Source organism: Leptinotarsa decemlineata, unplaced genomic scaffold, assembly GCF_025532065.1.
Source record: "Leptinotarsa decemlineata unplaced genomic scaffold, Ldec_3_MD MMD2_tig00000882_RagTag_RagTag, whole genome shotgun sequence".
Lineage (NCBI taxonomy): Eukaryota > Metazoa > Arthropoda > Insecta > Coleoptera > Chrysomelidae > Leptinotarsa > Leptinotarsa decemlineata.
Window position 1 is genome coordinate 20,532,582 of NW_027412556.1, and position 21,818 is coordinate 20,554,399.

General features: G+C 35.3%; 2 protein-coding genes across 3 annotated transcripts in view; one reads left to right on the forward strand and one right to left on the reverse strand.

Moving 5' to 3' along the window:
• Positions 1 to 21,818, forward strand: part of NPFR (Neuropeptide F receptor) — a 543,873-nt gene that overhangs the window by 439,836 nt on the left and 82,219 nt on the right. The gene's annotated exons all lie outside the window — the stretch shown is intronic.
• Positions 2,802 to 21,818, reverse strand: part of LOC111510953 (UDP-glucosyltransferase 2) — a 34,128-nt gene continuing 15,111 nt past the window's right edge. Inside the window, exons 2-4 of the mRNA XM_074175201.1 lie at positions 15,209 to 15,431; positions 8,057 to 8,279; positions 2,802 to 3,315 (exon numbers count right to left, since the gene is read on the reverse strand). Coding sequence (XP_074031302.1) covers positions 3,021 to 3,315; positions 8,057 to 8,279; positions 15,209 to 15,431 — 741 coding nt within the window. The 3' untranslated portion in view covers positions 2,802 to 3,020. The remainder of the gene's footprint in view (positions 3,316 to 8,056; positions 8,280 to 15,208; positions 15,432 to 21,818) is intronic.

Sequence of the window (21,818 nt, forward strand, 5' to 3'; positions counted from 1 at the left end):
AGTTGATATGTCATCTTAGGTAAGAAGAATGGGCAAATATGTGGCAAATTGGACTAGTTTTATTGCAGTTTAAATTTTACAAGTAATAATTTCAGTTTCATTTTGTGTGCAAAATCTTCGATTTCCTAGCCGAATTCAATATCTGTAAAATAGACACCGTGAATCAAACATGTTGAAAATAGTTGAAAGTAGATTTCAAAAAATCCTATTTCGTCATGGTAAATGGATCATACAACTTCGAAAATATTAATTTGGGAGAATTATTTAACATCCTCTTCCGCCACTAAAAAAAAAAGAATACAGTTTTCATGAATTAAATCTTCAATAATTATTTGTTTGTTACCTCATTTAACACTGAGTAGTTTCAATTCACATAGAAGTCAATATTTCTCTCTTCAAAAATGTGAGTGGACAAAATATTCTATGTAGTGAACTATGAGTTATTTGTTGTCTATGAAAATGCTTTCGAACAGTAAACTGGAAAACAGAGTTCTCAGTGTAAAAGCAGGTAAATTTTGAATTTTGAACAACTTATTAAGATTTATGCGAGCGGAAACAATGGCAGATGGAATAAGCATTTCTCTTGCGAATTCAAAAATCAATAAGTGAAATTTCAACAATATTGTATTTCAACTTTGCAGGCTTGAAAACGAGTTGCGGAGGCCACGGGGATTTGCGGGCGAACTATACCAAAAATCAAATCAGAGATGAAACAAATAGAAAGGTGAAAACAACATTCTCAATCCCAAATAAAAAAATATGTATCAAACATTTTGAAACTGTGATGGATGATGCTGATTTGTCAATTTTACGCAGATGCGTAATCAATTTCCATATAAAAAAAAGAATGATTTCTTATGCAGTTTTTGCGAGAAAAAAATCATAAACTTGGATTTAGAAGGAGAAACGTGAGAAATAACAGGAAAATATTGATGGAACACCAGCCTATTTGCTAACTATTATTTATATGGATGGAGCATATATTAATGTTACAGACACGCATCAAAAAATTGGATTGCTCGTACCATTGATGAACGTGGTAATCTATCCGGAATCGAAACACTTTCTGATGGATACCATATACCAACAGTAGGTGAAAAATCATCAGGCTACCAATCTTCGATAATATTATATGAATTGTATCTACGTATATGTACAGGGTGAGTCAACAAGATTCCCTCGGTCCATTGCTATCAGAAGAAACAACTGGGTGATTCAGACGTGGCGTGGCCAACTAAAGTTATATTTTGTTTTCAGAACACCCAGTATATGAATACGTCATGCTATTCCATATTTTTTCAGCTCTCTAAGGAATTTTTATCAACGAATTTCCATTGCGGCATCGCCGCCAGAAAAACCTATTTTGCAGACAATATTATTTTAATTCACCACCCGCATATCTAAAGCAATTGAGTGGTTTTTTTTTGGAACTAGATAGTCGACATCACTTTGATAATTTCCAGAATCTCAACTTTCAGAAACAATATATACGGTGCTCGGTAATACCGGTCAGGTTTCATTCATTTTCAACCAGATATAATTCAACTTTCTCAAATATAAAATATTTATACTGCTTTTCTCTTCAAAAACCCAGTTAGCCATGACCGACATAAAAAAATTAATCTCGGAATTTGTCAATAACGTCATGTGTTGAAGTTTCTTTTGCGTGTAGATTGAATCATTTTTATCGTGAATTATGTATTGGAAGATATGGTGCAAATGGTGTATGCTTTGGGGAAAAGTGGCGGAAACTGCCTCCTTGCTTCTAGGATATGCAAAGAGAAGTTCCCCGAAAGAAGACAACCAGATGGAAGGGCATTTCAGGCTCTAAAAAACAAGATATGAAGGAACTAGTTGTCAATCACGAGAAGATCGAACGTGTCTATTCTGTAACAAATGAAGAGAATACATTTCAAATTGCTCTTCACCCTGTTGAAAATCCCCATGTAAGTACCCGAGACCTGAGCAGAGAATTAGGATTTTCTCAAACCAGCGTGTCTCGAATGATACGAGTCAGTAAATTTCATCGTTACTACATGCAATTGATGCAAGAGTTGAGAGGAAAATATTTTGAGAAACGTTTCCAATTTTGCCGATGGGGCTTGGAAAAGATCAATCAGGAAAATGATTTTTTCGGTTTCGTGTTGTTTTTTAATGAACCAACTTTTCATAAAAATCGAACTGTAAAATGTTGAAACATGTTTCCAAAAGTTGAGATTCTCTAAATTATCATGGTGATGCTGACTAACTTTTCCTAAAAAAAAAACACTTAATTGCTGTAGACTTGCGGGTGGTGAATTAAAAAAAATATTTTCTGCAAAATAGGTTTTTCTGGCATAACTTGGCAATGTCGAAATGGAAATTCGAAAATAGAAATTCCTTATAGAGCTGAAAAAATGGAATCGAAAGACGGCTGGGTGTTCCATTCAAAAAATAACTTTGGTTAGCCAATAATATTTGAGATTTCATTCAACTTTTTATATGAAAGCCAATTTTTTGTCACTCATTTTGAATTAAAAATAGGAAATTACACAATCTGAAAAAATAAAAGCTGAATCAATAGAGAATCTGCTGGAGCGTGATGAAGGACGGAATGAAAAGTTCACCCCGAAAAGTTACAGCATAATATAAATTACTGAAAAGTCCAATCAGTCAGTAATCATAAATTCATAAATTTTGACTGAAAATCTCAATTGAGAAAAATTAATATTAATAATTAGTTTTCTTGAGTGGTTAACGTTTCGAGAAACAATCCTTTTCCGTTTTCAAAACTTGAAATTCACTAAAAAACTCTCGACCCAAACTGTGATAGCTCAAATTTATTTTGAGACAAGTCAAAAGACATATTGAAACAATAGAAGTTGTTCATTAAATAAAGTAAGGCAGCCGTTCGTCACCTAATTGAAATTATTTTCGTTGAGCTGCCTTTATAATTTTTAGTTGTGAGTAATCTCAAAAGTGAGTTTTTTAGTATATTTTAAATTTATTTCTAACGTACAATCCCTAGAGAAACGTAAGTGCTAATGAGTTTTCAACTTCGGATCATTCCAGTTTTTCCATCTCCGCATGAAATATTGCTGAAACTTGGAGAACAACTTATTTATAATGTAGCAGAATAAGAATGAAGTGAAGAATATAAATCCCAAAATATCCAACAAGTAAAACTGGTAGAGCGGTATGTCTGAAGCGGGGTTTCGTAGCTCTTTGGCTCCTCTATTCCTTATAACGTATTCAGTCCACCATACAGCCTTTTCCAAACCACTCATTGGTTCATCACCAAGAAGACTGGCAAGCTTTCTAATGGACGATTTATACCTGCAATGTGATTGAATTATTCATATGTATTTACAAAATATTCTCCGCTGTTTCACATGCTACACAACTTATCATATTTTAAAAAGAATCTGAGTTATAAAAAGAAATGGATAAAACTTTTATCAGAGACATAACTATAGAAAATGGGTATACTCCAAATATAGTTGTTGAGTTGATTATAAAATACAAATTCAATTCACAAGCAGAACTGAGTATTGTGATAATTAAATACATTTCCCTGCCTAGGGAAATTGGGTGGAAAGAAAATTCTGTGACATTCAAAATACAGTGCATTCCATTTGAAACGAGCCACCCTGAATAACTTTTGGTACAATGATTTGCAGAAAACAAAAAAAAAACACGTCAACCATAGTATACAGAGGGACACATTTGGACATATTCACATTTGATCTTAGTTTCCCCATCGCACACCCAGAGCGTGTCACTATTTTTTTAATGGATCAATTGTTTTGCATTATCAGGTGTTCCATGCTGAACAGATTTTAACAAAGTCTAAAGCTCATAGTTTGGAAGCTGAATATTATTTGGGTTGAAAACGAGCCACCATGAATGAACTTCTGTACAATCTGTTTCCTAGGTTTCATAGGTGTTTTTGTGAAGTATTCTTCAAGAAAGTCTAATTTTGCCTAGTTGAGTTTGAATTCGATATTCTCTCCATTTTGTATTTGTCTGATTCTACAATAACGATTACCTACCAGGTGAAGTTACAATTGGTGTTTCTGTTTTTGTGAATTCTTGAGAATCAATGGTTCATACGCTTCGAGAACGGATTGAAATAGTGAGTTTATACTACCAGAATGGAAATAGTGCTAGAAATGCTGTCTGATGTTCAATGATAGTCATCCAGGAAGAAGTGTCCGACTCAAATACGTTTTGGAATTATCGATGAAATGTATGGAAACTGGATCTGTTAGCAATAAAAAGCATAGCCGTTCAGGAGTTTTCAACGATGAAGCTATTTGTACTGCAGTTTTAGGGCACGTTGGACTAATGGAAAATTCGCAATCTCTTACTAGGAATCAGTCGTACAAATGTTTTCAGGATGCTTCATAAGTACAAATTTCATCCTTATAAGATTAGACTAGTTCATGTATTGAACAAAGATGATTTCGATAGACGAATCAAGTTTTGTAAAAGTCTCACTGAACGGATCAACTTGCATCATAATTTTTGTATACATTTTTTTTTTCGGATGAAGGTACGTTTAGTATGAATGGAGAGGTGAATACGAATCCTCATTTATACCGTCAAGTTCATACCCAACGACCTCAAAAACTGAATTTTTGGGCAGGAATTTTAGGTGATCACATGACGATAAATATTCAGATATGTTGGAGAATCGAATAATACTGTGCATCAATAGGGCAATTGAGGAGAATATAAATTTATTCGAAAACGAAATAGTTTTTCAGCAGGATGGTGCACTTCCTCATCATGCAGATCCTGTGCGACGATTTTCCTGGTCGCTGGATGAAGTCTGAAGTGTATGAGATAAATTCGATAACACCAGAAGATTTGAGAGAGAACATCATGAGGCATTGCAGAGAAATAACTCCCGAGATTTTCAACCATGTGAGGGCGGCAATGAAAGCTCGTTTGTACCATTGTACGGAAGTTGGTGGAAACGTTTTTAAACATTTACTATAGAAAAGTTTTTCTTCTTATTGTCCTGTCATCAGATTTTGATTCAAGAATCAATAAAAAATCTCCTTTTCTGATTTATTGCTTCCATATTTGGCTCTAGAACGAATATTTCAAAATGTGGCCTTCTGTAAGATTGTTGACCAGTTTTTTCATTTTTCCTGCATATCATTGTTTCAAAAGTTATCCAGAGTGGCTCAGGGTTATCCATTTGAAAAAAACGGTGACATGCTCATGGGATGCGATAGGAGAAGTAACATCAAAACTGAGTATGTCAAAATGTGTCCCCATGTATACTATTGTTGACGTATTTTTTTATTTTTTTCTGAAAATCATTGTACCACAAGTTATTCCGGGTGGCTCGTTTCAAATGGAATGAACTGTATTTACTTCTCGCTATTTTTCTTGTCGAGAGTATTTGGCAGTGCGCCACTGAAATATCTACTGTTCTGCAATTCCAATGTCCAACCTGAATTATATATCACATGAGGTTGAGAGAATTTCGGATAAGTTGTTTTTGTTTGTTCATTCACTTTTTCGAGAAATTATTCGACTGATATTTTTGATGTGCCACCATTGTTACGAAACCACAAAAACTTTTCTGAAACTGGAACCGTATCAACGGTGATCAGCAGTGCGATCTGTGTAGAGAGTTTGCATAATCATCTGTCACATGTAACCTAATGTGTGCTGTTGAATTTATTCACAACTTCGAGAAGTTGAGTCTAAATTTTCAACCCAGTTATTATACTCATCAATTTTTCGTTGTTTTCTGCTACATACTGAAATAAAAACTGATGGATACTGAAATGAGACCATTTGTCAACCAACACTCGACAAAGTATATATTTCTGGGTTTTGCCGTGGTATTCTTTGATTACAATCTCCAAACGTTTCAACTGCAGTCATCTTCAGTGGCATGGTCGAAGTACTCTTCTTGTAATATCAACTGAAACTGAAGGTCTCATTTCTGTCATGTCTTTGATAGTGTTGATTTTCCGCACAATTTTGGTAATGGCTGGTACGCGCGTAATTCCCGCGCGATTTGTGTGATAAGACTTCGTTTTGGTGCCTTTCAATGATGTGTGTCAGATCGTTGGTGGATATGCTCTTTTTTACTTCCTGTTGAAGTTCTCTTGGTGTTTGTGTATTTCTATGGCTATGTCATTCTTGCTGAATGTTGATTGGACGTTGCTAGTCTCTCAGTAAATTCGAAAAGGATCCTGTGTTCCCATCGGAGAATACATTTTAAACGACTGCGGACTTCTTGGTCTTTCCCAATCGGCAACTCCGCTTGTGCTCGACTTGGCGGGTACCAATGCTCCTTTCTGTCAGACCGATATAAACTTCACCACAGTTACATGGAATCCTGTAAACTCGCGCTGATTTGAGTGGATTTCTGCTGTCTTTGGCTGATCTCAGGTACTCCGATCTTTTATTCGTTGATTTGAAGACGATGTTAATTTGGAATTTGTCTGATTCGGTTGATGACACCTTCTATGTATCAGATAGACCGTGCTTCGGGGTTGCTCTTCACTGGTGTTCCTCTTCTTCTCCCTTGGATGCGTAGCGCGGATTATGTCTTTTCTGTCCTAGCCGTTCGCTTGTAACACAGTTGTTAGGTATTTTATTTCATCGTCGACGTACCTTTCTTCACGTATTCTCAAAGCTCCATCGCTAGGGTTTGATTACGGGTCGTTTCTGTTTTTGATGATGGTTGGATCCATTATGTAGGTATCGATCTGTGTGTGTTTTATTCCTGTACACCTTATGATCTATTTGATTACTTTCCTTGATGAATAAACCATCAAGAAATGGGATTTGGAGATTTTCTTCCAACTCCAAGGTGGAGTGAATTTTCGAATTTTTACCAGTTTCACCCATTCGTTTGAAAAAAAACAATTGTGCTCTGAAGAATGAAGACAAATTATTCGCATTATTCGAGACCTGTTTTATATTTGTACGTACAAATATGATGAAATAATAAATGCACTCGAAACCGAAAAAGTATCGATTTATTGATTTTCAATTGATAGAATGGATTAACCAATAGGCGGCATATTTTTGGGTCGGCAAACTTGAGAACCGATTTCTGTTTGCTACATCATGGAAATCAAAAAGATGTTAGCATGAAGGTTTTCTGATGCTTCATAGATAAAATTCTGCAACAGATTTTGCCTCTCTCACTTTTTATTGCACAATCAGAGAGTAGCAAACTTCCATATTTCAGAAACACCTATTTCACCGCAACAAATATTCGCCCAATATGCACCCTCAGTCGACACTTTGTATGAGTGAAAAGGGCAAAATTGTGGGAAATTTTCATTTCTGAACGAAATAAACCTATCGATTCAGAGACTCAGTGAGTTCAAGAATGTATACATTTTCGATGCCACATATTTTCGCAAAACATTTTGGTGAAACCAGATTCTATATCATCAGAGAGTCAATTTCCGTTTTTGCGGAAACAGCGTTTGTTGAACGTTTATCCAAAATTGGATATATCCTTTCGTAGTGCCTTATGTATATAAGCGATATGAATTAGACCATAAGGCTTAATTTAGAGACAGACTCTGACCCAAGAAAAATTAAACGCTTCAGCTCTTTTATGTAATGAGTCAGAATTAATGAACAAGATTTCCCACGACGATATCATCGATGATTTTGCCGATAAAAAATTGCACAAAAAGATATTGTAATGAACTTTAATAACTTGACTGAGTTGACTATTTTCAACTGTTTTAACGGGCAATAAGGATCATTTATTCACATTTACCAAATGAATATTATTGTACGATAGTACATAATTGAGCTTCAATTAGCTCAAAAATATACCCAAAAATTATTTTACATGTAGTTTCAACGAAATTGTTGGATTGTGAAAATTAAGACATCACAATTGTAGAGGCAAAGGCGGCAAAAACTGTATACATTAAAGATTTGTTAATCCGCCATTGTGTATTATTCACCATTGAGAGAATTCTGAACAAGAAAGTCTTTCTGTAACTGTTTCTCTGCTATCTCGTTTATTTCATTGGGAAGAATATTTATGAACAGGAATTGTCTTGATGTAACTTACTTCTCATTATGTGTAACTTCCATGATGGCATCTCTCAAATCCTTATAGCTCAAAGCCGGTTTATGATAAATTTGTTTCCCAATATTTTTATTCTCTACGATTCGAGCATTTTTCAGCTGATCTCCGAAGAACGGCATAGCTATTATAGGAACTTGTGCTAAGACTGCCTCTTCTATCGAATGTATTCCGCATTGAGTGATGAATGCTTTTATGTTTGGATGTCCTGAGGAAAAAGGGAAGAGAGTTCAGTTCTATTGAAAACCGGTATCACGTTGAATTTCATGAAAGTCATTGCATTATCAAAATTATTTCAGTATAGTCGTCATCAGAAATTAAATTCTGGTTGTGAAACTATTCGTCAAATTCATACTTCCGATGTTTATAGGTACACCTTGATATCAAATCATAGTGGATTATCAAATTAATATCAGAATTGATTCCTTATTATCCTACTTTCATATTGAACAGTACACTTTATGATGGGAAACATTATATTATTCGAATGACATTATTTTTTGTAGATGCATCAATGTCTTTGATGTACTTTGGGTTTATAACAGACTGTTATATGAAAAATCAATAAATATAAAATATCAAAAACAAAAAAGTGTTAACAATCGTCTAGAAATAGCTCCTTTTTCTGAGGATTTTATCAATTTTGAGTTTTTATGGCAAATGGAGAAATATACGTTCATTTAATTCAAAAACGCTTGGCTGCAAACGTTGAAACAACATAATTAGGTACCTATTGAAAACACTATTCCAATACCAGAAGAAAAATTACGGTCTCTCGACGCGCGTTTCGCTAACCAAGTTAGCGTCTTCATGAGACTGTCATGATGATTTCCTGAGGACGCTAAATTGGTTAGGGAGTTAGCGACCGTAGTTTTTGTTTCGGTCTTGGGGAAGTGTTTTCAATAGATTCATTTCACATCAGAGGTTTCAGTAGGAACTATGAACATAATCAGGTACGGACACATTTTCTTTTTTCATTTTTCAAAATAATGTTTTCTGTATAGTTCCCACAAGAATAATTCATTGGCTATCATTGATAAATATTATTTAAAATATACAGAGATCATCCAAATCTCAAAATGATGCTTACTGAATGATTTACTTCAGTTGCATTAATGAATTTCACGAAGAGTCAGTGAGATGAATCAGATTTGTCTCTTCGAGTATCACAGTCGTGAATGATAATAATATTATCAATAATAATAATAGCAAGCAGGGATGACCACTAACATCCTTGGCCTTTGGTGAGTTGCGCCACCACTTACCCACACCTAATAATCGAGGAAGGTACCCTCACAATCGAACCGCTCGGAGGGGTCAGAGGCAAGGTGGTGCGACCCATAACGCTGATTTACCTACTGATAACAACCCTGACAATAATAACGGACGTTTAGAATGGACGCATGAGCTGAGAAATAGCCTTATGCATTGCTACGAGAGTAGTGAGCCCGCGCGAAGACGGTACATAGCGCGATTGCATTCTTTATGGTGTGAAACACATCCGGAGCATGCCGCATTTTCCGCCCGAAATCTTAGGGATTACGTATCCTATCTTTGGCGGCAGGGCTATATAGTTTCTTCCCAGCCTACTAACGAAGTGGCAGAAGTGACAGTTCTACCACCCGTTGGCACGGCTGAAGAGGAGACTCGCATCATACCACTAATGGAGTCCATCCTAACACGCAGGGTGCTCTACAGAATTAGCCCCTGAATCCACAAGAACTGGCTTGTTTGGATGCGGAGGTTCATAGTGTTTTAAAAGAAGAAGCTGACATCTGAAAAATCAACACCGCCATGTATAGCGTTGTCCAGTCGCTTTCCGAGTCAAAAGGACGAGATCTCGGCCTTGCGATTCGAAAAATTGAACGGCCGTGTACACAGATGGAGGCTAAGATCACGGCGAGACAATACGCGTCTCGAATCCAATGTGTGATGTATTACAAGGCGGCCAAAACGTCTTCCACGCCCGCAGTGCGGCGAATAGTCGCCAAACTACGATGTATCCATCACACTTTGACTCGAAGCTTACTGCTGACCACTGAACAGCACTGCCTTGATAGGATATGAATGCTAGTGACTGCTAAGAAGTGACTAGTGGAGCGAGCGAGAAGTATCTCGGAAAACCTTAGGTTTCGCGAGAAACCTTCTCGCTTATTCCAAGAGCCTCCACGTGTTGTGGATAATCCGCCGACCGCTGATCAGGTGGAATCCTTCTGGAAGGATATCTATGAACACCCGCAGCCATTAAACTTAGACACTCCAGCCCTAACGCAGTTCGAAGCTTTCAACAGAGAACTTCAACAGCCTGAGCTCAATGAACTGCGCAGGCCGATAACCCCGGATGACGTTCGAAGAGCTCTCGTGGATTCCAAAAACTTTGCTGCTCCAGGTTCAGATGGGCTGAACGCTTATTGGTGGAAAAATCCCACCGCTATCTGACCAGAGCAGCCGATTCCAAATTGGTTTGCCGAGGGGCGGACAGTTCTCAGAGATTTGTCGATTCTTAAGAACTCCATTTCGTGTTATGAGTTGTTTACAAGCATCTTATACATACGAATACTCACCGCAGTTGACCAAGTGTTCAAACAGATATATGGGCACGGAGGGTCGAAGAGAGGAGTCGCTGCATGTAAAGAGAACCTGCTCATCTATAAATGTGTAACCCAGGACTCTATACAATATGAGCGCAACCTCTCTATGGTCTGGATCGATAACCGTAAGGCATTTGATACAATATCGCATGAGCTCATCTTGAATTTGCTCAGATGCCTTGCGGTACCCGACAAAATAGTGAGATGCATTGAACAACTGATATCACCCTGGCAAACTAGCTTCACCATAACATCTTGTCAAGCCAGAGTCCAATCAGGGCGGTCCCTTTCACAGAAGGGGTGTATTTCAGGGCGATTCTCTCAGTCCCTTTCTCTTCTGCATCTCACTATTGCCATTAACCGTTGCGCTCAGAACTGTGGCACTCCCGGAAACCGGTGGCACAAGGTCGGCCATTTGTTCTATATGTATGATCTTGAACTGTATGCCTCTGGAGAGAAGGCATCAGTCCTTGAGGGTGGTGGAAGAGTACATGCATGCTATAGGTATGAAATTCGGGATAGACATATGTGCAAACGTCCATCTCAAAAGAGGACGATACGGGGACTACGGACACGATGGAAGCATCCTACACCGGAGAGACGTATACTTACCTCAGGGTGGAACAACGCCACTCACAATAGGTAACAGCAGTGAATAACTCTTCCTCCTCGGCAAGTATCAGTACAAACTTCGACAGATCTGGTCATCGGAACTATTGAAGAAGAACAAAGTTGCAAGAACAATCTTACTGTACACGTTTGGAGTAGTGAACTGGACTCGGGTGGAGCTGTATCAACTCGACATTAAGACCCAAAAAATGATGCATCTTTATAGGAGTTTGCACCCCAAATCGTCCGTTCCAGGATTGTACTTCCCCCGACAACAAGGAGGCCTTGGACTATCGAGTTTGGAGTGTCTACAGAATGGTATTGGATATAGCCGGTGAAGTCGTCAGGAGTTAGGATCCCCCGTATGGCCAGTTACCATGAGAGAGCAGGAATTGAAGTTTTTCTCTTTAGGGCAGCTGTCCGAGCAGCTGATGAACTCGGTTTAGTTTTCGACACTGAACGAGGTCACCGAGTTGAAACCCGTTCAGCAAAAAGCTCATATGTGTCTGTCTGTTTAAAATCTGTTTTTCCGTTAACCAGCTGTCGCATCCCTACGAACGACAACCCTCAGAAGTCGAAACTTGTGCGAGCTAAGGATCAACGAGGTCTTACCTTTTAACGTGTGATTCCTAACACGGGTTGGACGGTAGCAAGTGAAGATCGATCGTTCAGACTAGGGCTTGAACCACCGACCAACACGGCAGTCAATTGGAGTGAGTGAACAAAGCACCCACGCCGAACCGCTTAGCTACCGAACGACCATATAAAAGCAGAGATCACCTCACTTCTGCGGAAACAAAAGGATGAGCCAATACATGGGGTTTTCTTCAATCACATTGAAGACATTGGCTTATTAAAGCGCCTGACGTTCGTTTTTCTCAGGTCAAGCGGACTGAAGTCAAAAACTGAGGGGATCATCATGGCTTGCCAGGATGGTGTCTTCAACAACTTAGTCTACCGCAGTCGCGTGATGGGTGTAGAGGTTTCTGACACAAGGTGCAGGGCCTGCCGCGAGGGGCCCGAAACCCTAATTCACTTGCTATTAGCATGACCAGCATATGCGGTCTCCATCGACATAACGCGGTCCTTAGAGTGCTATATCTACGACATTCTTTCTGTATTGACGAGACACCAGTGTTGCCCTACGCTCCGGGGGATATTGAATCCGTTGTGGGGAACGAAATGTGCCAAATTTATTGGAACTATTAGTTTCCCATCCTCAGGCTCATACAAGCTAATAAGCTTGATGTAGTCCTTCTCTACCACCAGAGCAAGACGATATTTGTCGTAGAGTTTTCAGCTCCTGGTGAGACGAATATCGTCCGAAAAAAAAAGAAAAACGGATGAAATATCGAGATTTTCTCTTCAAACTCCGCAGACTCTATCCATATCACTCTGTTAAGATGATTGTTCTGATTATGGTTGTCCTTGGTGGAATGATGCCCTTTCTACTCTTGAATCTCGAAATCATTTCGGCCTGTCTTAGCCGGGCAGATGCAGAAGGCTGTCATTCTTGGCTCACTGGGCTTGCTCAGGGCACATTATTCTCGGACCAAATGATCACTTACCCCACGGTGTGGGGAGTGGTCGTTGGTTGATAATGCTGACGAGCCCTCCAGAATGTGTCGGGGCTTCGAGGTATAGGGCCTGATCAGCGCATACATCGGTAAAAAAATTGCAAATAATAATACTATCAAAAATAGTCATTTAACTCAAATGTACATTGAAAGAATACAATGGAAAGAAGACATTCTAACGTATGCGTTCAATTAGCCTATTCAGGGATCTGGTCAAAGTAGACAAAATACCAAAAGGCCTTGACTATAGTGAAAATTGTCCATGTAGATCCGGAATCTCGATATCATATCAGGTTAATTAAAGAAAATATGAAATGAAATATGAAGTATGAAATGTTTAGAATATTAAAAATAATGTTGTCATTAAAAAAGTTAACAATAGTGTTGTAGAAATAAGAATTCAAAAATGTTGTATATATAAGATATGAAATATCGTGGGAAGATTATCGAAAGAATACTTATAGTAATTTATAAAGCAATCATTTCTATTATTGCTTTATTGTATTTGTTCTAGATATTTCTAGTATTGCTTCATTGTATTTTTCCTAGATGTTTGGTTTGATTATTTTTTGCCGCTCCCCAGTCTAATTTTATATACTTCAAGTGGGATTCAACTAGTAGTAGCTGATCAATTTTCAGAATATTCGTTGAATATTTGAATATTGATAGTGTGCTTTTAGTTTTTTCAAGACGGATGCGATATCGATTTGCCATTTTAAATTACTGTCTATGAATACTCCCAAATATTCAATTTGTCGGACCATCGATATTGTTTCGTTGCCATCATATTCTGGTAAGTTTTTTACACGTATGAGGTGAAAGGTATGAAGTGAGTTTAGTCGATGTTCATTGTTGAAAGCCAATCCACAAACAACGCCTGGATCTTTTCCACCTATTTCTTTATCAAAGATTGCCAATCCTCATGTATATATATGTATATATATATATATATATATATATATATATATATATATATATATATATATATATATATATTTGTATATATATGTATATGTATATATATATATATATATATATATATATATATATATATATATATATATATATATATATATATATATATATATATATATATAACTGGAAAGAGTAGAACTCTCGAAACAACAACAATTTGTACCCTAAATATTCGTTACGGAATAGAATTAGATTCCAGTCACAGGATTGATACACAATATGAAAGAGATGAAATTTAGTTACATGTAACACTGTGATCCTCAATGGTGAACAACCGATTTTTCGGAATGAGACACTTGCGTTGCGTTATTATTGTTGGCATGGAGCGACTTCTGAGGGCGCATGCTCAAAACTCAATTGAAGTATGCTTATCTATCTAAACCATATACGTGAATCGCTATTATTTTGCTAATTACTTATTTCGCCGTGTGTGCTCTAGACTCTGTGTCATCTTCGACTGTTTGGTAACTCATTTTAACTTCCCGTTTTGTTGTACAACCCAGTGAAGCTGAAGAAAGAACACTCCAAGAAAGGGCCCTTTCAGAAGCAGGGATTTGTGCTAGGAATTCGGTGAGTTCGCTTTATGCCACAATTCTTACAGTCCACTCTTGTTTTCATTTTTATTATTTTTAAGTATTCGAAGACGCGACAATTCCTGTGAATGATATCTGACTCATTTACATTACGAATGTTTGGAGTATGAACCGAATAGAGAAAATGTTTTTCGTATAATCCAATGTTTATAAGTTTTTTTTCTTCTGTAATTCAATGTTTATATGAAAGTAGTTGTTTAGAGATGGCTTTTCATCCCAGTTTGTGTCTGAAAGTTACTTCTTTGCTTGATCTACACCTATTTGTAAAAAGTTTGTTTCGAAATGAATTGTTTTCTCCCTACTTCCGAAATATTCCCACATATTTTTGTATGAAGATGGAGAAGTAGAAAGCCAAAACTTACCTTTTCGAAAAAGAAGAGAAAATGTTTTCGATAGATCCAATTCACGTCCAAATTCTAATTGAGAAAAGTTACAATTCGTTTAGTTAGTCATTCGTTTAGTTTGTGCCTGTATCGTTTGCCTGTATCGTTTTTATATATATATATATATATATATATATATATATATATATATATATATATATATATAATATATATATATTCAATATATTAGTGATCTATTTTCCAAAAAAAAAATATTTTTTTCACAGAAATTTGAAAAAAAATAACTCAATATGATGGTTATCAAAATCAAAATCGTAATTAGAATCTGGTTTGTTGGTATTCCCCGGCTAGCAACGATTCAACTGTTGGTCCTTTTCAATATATTTTGTGAGTATGAGTATATGATTAGAAAAACAACATTCATTTGATAACTTACAATAATACTCACTCAGAATATCCTGTTGTGGAGCCCATTTTACTAATTTCACTGTTTCAATTACATTCAAGGAAAGAGATGACTCAAATTTCCAAACAACTTTGAATGGAATTTGTTCGAAAGCTTTCATTATATTCAGAAGTGTATTATTGCTCAATTCTTTGCTTTTAATGATACTTCCCAAGCTGAAGTAAATGAAACCATTTTCAGAACTATCTAGAAATTCTTGCAAGTCCTGAAAAAATAGTACATATATATATATATATATATATATATATATATATATATATATATATATATATATATATATATATATATATATATATATATATATATATATATATGTATATGTATATGTATATTGTTTCGCGTAGAATTTAATCAATGAACGGATTATTCGATGAATATTGAATTGACTACAACGAACGTGAAAATTATTTCAAAATACATAAAATTGAGAATTTTCAAAGAGAGCGAAGATTTCTCACACAAGGAAAATCACGAAGAGAAAAAATGAAGGTATTTCATTCCTTCTTGGATATCTGTTGATTTCAAAAACAAAATATTTCGGTAAACATTTTCAGATAAGTATTCCTGATTTGCGTTTCGTAGTGTATGATAATGAAGTTTTTTTAATGCGTTTTATTTCGTTTCGCAACTTCCGGTGTTGTAAAAACGTGAATCTGAATTATATTTACATTTTAAAAAAAATATTGTGACAGAGAATGTGAATGAAAATACATACAAAATGTAATGAAAATGTTTATTGTGTTGAACAGCGTATAATACCAACGGTTTAAAAAAATATGTGTAGAAAAGAAAGATACTACACTCGTGTTTTTCATTCACATTGCAACTCCTCACTTGTATGATATATATGTTATACATTATCTTACAATGCGAGCAATATCTCGGAAATGAACTCCGGTACACCTTGAACAAATGATGTAACTGCTACGAAGCGAGCGCTAAACGACCTAAACGACAGACGTTTATGCGAACATATATTAATTATCGACGGCACTGAACTTGCTTTTTAAAAATACCTTCATTGTTACACACTTGAAAATCAAAAAATTATAGAAAAACTAAATATATAAATATATACGTGTTGTTACTTTGACGAATGAAATCTGACTGACTCTAGATGCGAAGCTTTGAAGATGTGTGCTCCTGTGCAAACTGTCTTGTCAGCATTTGGAACAGAGTGGTGGTGGTGGTGGTGGTGGTACTGCTAGATCAGCGGGATTGTTCTATGTAGCGAGATAATTCATCCCTCCGAAGATTCAACTATCATGCTCAACGGGGTAGTTGAACGAACAGTGGATAGGTCGGTTCCTTCATTTATTACTTGCAGTTGGATCTCTTCTTCACTCGGCTTCTCATTGGTGCAACATCGAAGTACATTTTTTTTGTACAAGAAGTAAACCATCTATATATAATCACTAAAGTCCACAGACTCGGTGATTGGTACAGTCCGCCTTGTTGAATGTTATTTTGTTATCCATTAGCTGATTTATCATGGTTTTGGAGTTCTTTCAGGTCAACATCGTCCAATTGAAAGCTTATATTTACACTTCTTGGAGAGTTACAATCTTGGTTCAATTCGGAAATCAATATTATTTGATTGGTATCGATTATTTTTTCTTCATTGATTATTTCAATTTGATTCGCCTTGATTTTGCAGCCTACTGGGTTGTCGATTGAATAGGATCCAATTATTCTTTCAACTTCCTCTCGTTCGTTACATTGTTAGTGGATTGTCGTTTTATTTAGAAATATCGCTGTCCATTGGGTAGAGTCGTCTAGTTGGTTAGCTAATTGGCTATGGTTGGTAATCCCAACATCGAATTGTCTACATGTGGAAGTGTCTTCCATCTTCAAGAGTTGCAGCTCACAGATATTTCCAGAAATTTCTCCAATCAGCATTTTCTTGCAGAAATAGAATTGTCGCTTGACTTTTTCGCAATCGTCGCTTTTAATTGCGGAATATTCTGAGTTCTTCAGTAAAAATGAATGTTTTAATATGAGTGCTTAGAACTGACTTTGACTATATGTAGGGATTGAATATGATGAATAGTACTAAAAAATGTATGGATATGTGATTGGAACATAAAGATGTTGAGTTTCGCGAATGCTATGGAATTTTCAAGGTAGAGTTGAATATTTCGAACATATCAATTATTTGGTTGAGTATATCGTAAACATATGCTCTTTGTTTGGAATATAGCAGAAATATGAACTACTTTTTCTTGAAGAAATTTTTCATTGTGAATTATTTGTTGGATAGTTTGATTGAATTTATTGATCAAATTGATTCAAACTGAATTTTGTTTCACAACACTGGAAGCCCATACTTTTTAATTGTTTTGAAGTTCCCTAATAAGTTTTTCGTACCGCTCCCCGTCTTCTGCATCGAGTTTACGTGTAATTCATTCAAATATCGAACCAATACCATCAATCAATCCCCTTCTGGTATTCATGATTATTTCTTGCGATTTGGATTCAGTCTTGTTTTTTGTCAATGTTAAAATTTTGATATAGTTTTCTGCTTTTGAAGTTTGTCCGTATTGGTCGTTCAGTTTTTCGATTTCAGTTATGAATGAATTCAGATCAGCGTATTTTAAAGCCCAATTTTAAAGATATTATATCAGGATTGTTTTCCAAGTTTTTCAGTGTTATTCTGTCTTGAAGTCCTAATACAAAAAGTATTCTGGAAAGAAATGAAATTGACTATTTATTGAAATCATAGCACTACTTTCTTGGTGTTTTTAAATTGTACATGTGTACTTTTTATTATTTTTTGTGAAAACTGTCTTCATAGTTTCGTCTACTTTTGTGATAGTGTTCGGTTTTTCAAATTTGTTAGCGTGTTTTTGTCTCAAGTGTTTTCTCACGTAGGTTTTAAAATTAGATTTGATTATTTTCGGGTTATCGCGGGTTTCATTAGATTATGAAATTACCATTTCTTTTCGATTCATTATTTTTCTGTTTATTTTCGTATAGAGTGATTTGATTTTCTCTAAGTGGTCATTCGTATAGTCATTGAGAAAAATATTGTCTACCATTTTCTATCATTAATTTTTCTTCACATTCAAATGTTCAGTTCTAATATTAGATAAGTCCAGTTTACGTTTGTACGTCTCATCAAAATTATTGAAGATAAATTTTTGTATGCATGTTCTATCAACTTTTTCAACGAGAATAGTTTCAGAGAAATCTAGTGTAATCTGATCCATACTTATATTAAATATAGTTGTTAGTGCTTCTCCGTTTCTCGCGATCGACAAACTCTGGAATTTCGCAGTTGTGTATCTTTTGATAAGGAATTATAATTTCACCGTCACTTACAGATGTTTTCATTTCAATTACTCGTTCATTTCGCGGAAGTATGGTAATGAGATTCAAATCATTATTTATTTTATGTGAATGCAATTTGATTTGTGAATGAGGTGTTGTCAAAAATCCTTTGCTCAAGTTAACATTTGCTTGAAGTAGTTTCAAGTTATCAATACCTATCAATCCATGAATCTATGAATAAATGAAACTTCAAGTTTCCAGAAACATTAAATACTTTTGAAATGATAAGATTTTTGAAATACGGTTGACACTATGAATGGATCATTTTGAATTTTATCGGGGTATAGATTATAAGCTAGATTTGGATCGATAAAAGATTTAGTCGAACCTCTATCGACTTAAAATTTCAAATTTAGTGTAAATCACTAGAATTACTTGAATTCAAAGATATTATCACTGGTTCTACGTTTGACCGGTGTCTTGGCCTATTAACTGAAAATTTTCATTACTAGAATTACATCGAATATTTTCGAAATTTTCACACTGACACTGGCTTTCAACTTCAGAATTCTGTGAATAATATTCGATATCATTTGTTTCTGTGTTGAAAAGTTCCTCTGAGATAAAGTTTCTTTCGTGAGGTTAACTAGGAAATGAGGAACCTGGTTGATTTCTGTTGAACGTTTGCCTTGTTGAAACACTCATGGTGTTTGACTGGGAAGATTTCGATTGGGATTGGGCTCAAAAACGTTCTGGTTATTGGTGAGTTGTTTAATAACTTGAGAATTTCGGAAAAATGTTTGTTGTCGAACATTATTTCTTGATTGAATATTTATAGGCTGTGAAGGAAAATTGTTTCATGGTTGTAATTGATAATTTGAAGATCTATTTTGATTGAATGTTTGACGGTATTGGAATTGATCGTTTCTCGTATCAGCATCAAAAGAATTTCTTGGAAAATGAGAGTGATTTGAATTTTGGTTAGAATTTAATTTCATTTGGCTATAGAAACTCTTTTCGATTGGGTTTGATGATAATTTATATTTTCTTCTTGAATAATGAATTGTAGAGCTTCATTCAAATCAATAGGTTTCAATTATCGAATTGTGGTTCTTTCAATCTAGATAAAAACGTTTTCAAAGTTAATGAATTATATAATTTGCGTTTTGAAACTTTTATATTTTCGTCTGCTTCATGAGAATCAATATAGCATCAAATCAGATTGAGAATTTGCAAACTTCGATCAACAAATTGTTAAGGTTTTTGAGCCGGGTATCATTTCATCATAACCATATCTTTATTTAAACGGGCTTTATCGCGTTGATCTGCAAAATTCCTATACAGTGTGTCTTTTGAAATATTCCAAGTAATGACATTTTGGATATTACCTACTAGTTTAGCATTTCCTGTTAGTTTACTAATCAAACTATTCAATAGATATGTATTTTGGAAAGAATTTGGATTCTCGGCATCATAAAAATCAGTAATTCAGCTATCACCAGTGCTCAAATGTTTATTGAGTTCATTTGGGTTCCCATCAAATTGTGGAACGCAATTTATATATTGGTTTTGAAAACAGTTTGAAATATTCAATTCTGAATTCTGATTATAAGATATATTATCATTATTGATTGAAATTAATTATGAATTGAAATTGGTTCGATTCGAAAAGGGGTTTGCAGAAAGTTGATTAATTCTTGGATTTGGGTTGGAAAAAGAAATGTCTGAATCAGTTAAAGACAATGATTGAGAAATATTTTCAAGCGACATAAAATCAGAGTACTAACAATAAAAGCAAGATTTTGGCCATCGCTTTCCTAACCAATATAAGAAGTCTGCCCTGGTTCAGAGATTTTGTCTTCACCAAATGTTTTTTCCTTGCAGAAAGGGACGATGAAGTTCCTCTTCTCGAAAACAGCTACGGTGCGGAGTTTTCTGCAGGTTTTCGATTGACTGGGTTTCCTGAAGTTCTAGGAACCGCTCTGCTTTCAACACCAACTTGTTCTGTTTACAAAGGTTCGATTGCCAATCAATCTTTGAAACGAAAATCACTCGTAAGATGCGCGAAATTTTGACAATCCTACTGTCGGCTGCACCGATTGACTATCGACGGCACTAAACTTGCTTTTTGAAAATACTGTTATAATCCAAGTAATTTAGCGAATAACCTCGGAATGAGAGGTAATGAGCTGAATATTTGTATATACCTTCAATATGGCGTTATTAAAGCGATCTCAGAAGTCTCATATGATCTCGTGTCTGTATCGGAAATTATACGAGGTCAAAGGTGAAAAAAACAGTTTTCTGTGGATATCTCAGTTTCTATTGTTTCCATGTTAACCGTGAATATCTGTGGATATCACCTTCAATTTTGAATAATTTGTATTGTTTATCAGTAACAACATTTTACAATTCACATGTATCAATTTGATAATACTTACCTACTTTGTGTAATTAAAAACTCATTATGAAATAATTATTGTACATTTTAATGTATTGAAAATACATTTCAAATATGAAAATAATCAAGTATTTCATTTTTAAAAGGTATACATTTCTTGATGTTAGATAATATATTATACTTATCACATTATTATATATCTTACATTTATATTAATTTACTCAACGGAAATTTTATTCAACAACTGTACATTTCTGACAATCAAAATAAAATTGTTGTGAAAATATTCAAAATTTCAATAATGTAAAACAGAAAAGTTGTCCTGAATCGTTGTTTCCAGACCTTCCAGAATTTCAGGGTCGTATGTACTCTCTCTCTCACCGCCACTTTGCAATGATACAGCATTGAAGCAAGCTTGCTTCAATGCTGTATCATTGTAATGGGCAACCATTACACTGACCACAAGCTTAAGTGCATTGTAACCCCGATTTTTTACATCCGCACCGTGTACCACATCCATTTTTACAATTACAAAATAAAGTATTGAGCAATTCCTCAATATTTTGAGGAATTTTGAAGAACCCAACCCCATTCCAGAGGTTCCAAATCATGCCCTAATCACTTTTGAACTTGGTAATAGACACGGTTTATATGTTGATGGGCCGCTGCACTTGTCGTTGGGAGATTACATAATTGGACAGGTTTATGAAGTTTTGTAGATTCAATGAAATGAGTTTATCGAAGATGATCGATATCATTCTCAGATTTTGAAGCCTTGAATATCGCTAGTTAGATTTTAATTCCACTTTTGTATAATTGTTGGACAGGTCAATTTTCTTGTAGAAAAACTGGAGCTAGTTCGTCGAAGTTGGTAAGTTTTTCTAGTGATTTAGTAAAAGTTTTTTTCACTTTATTTAAATA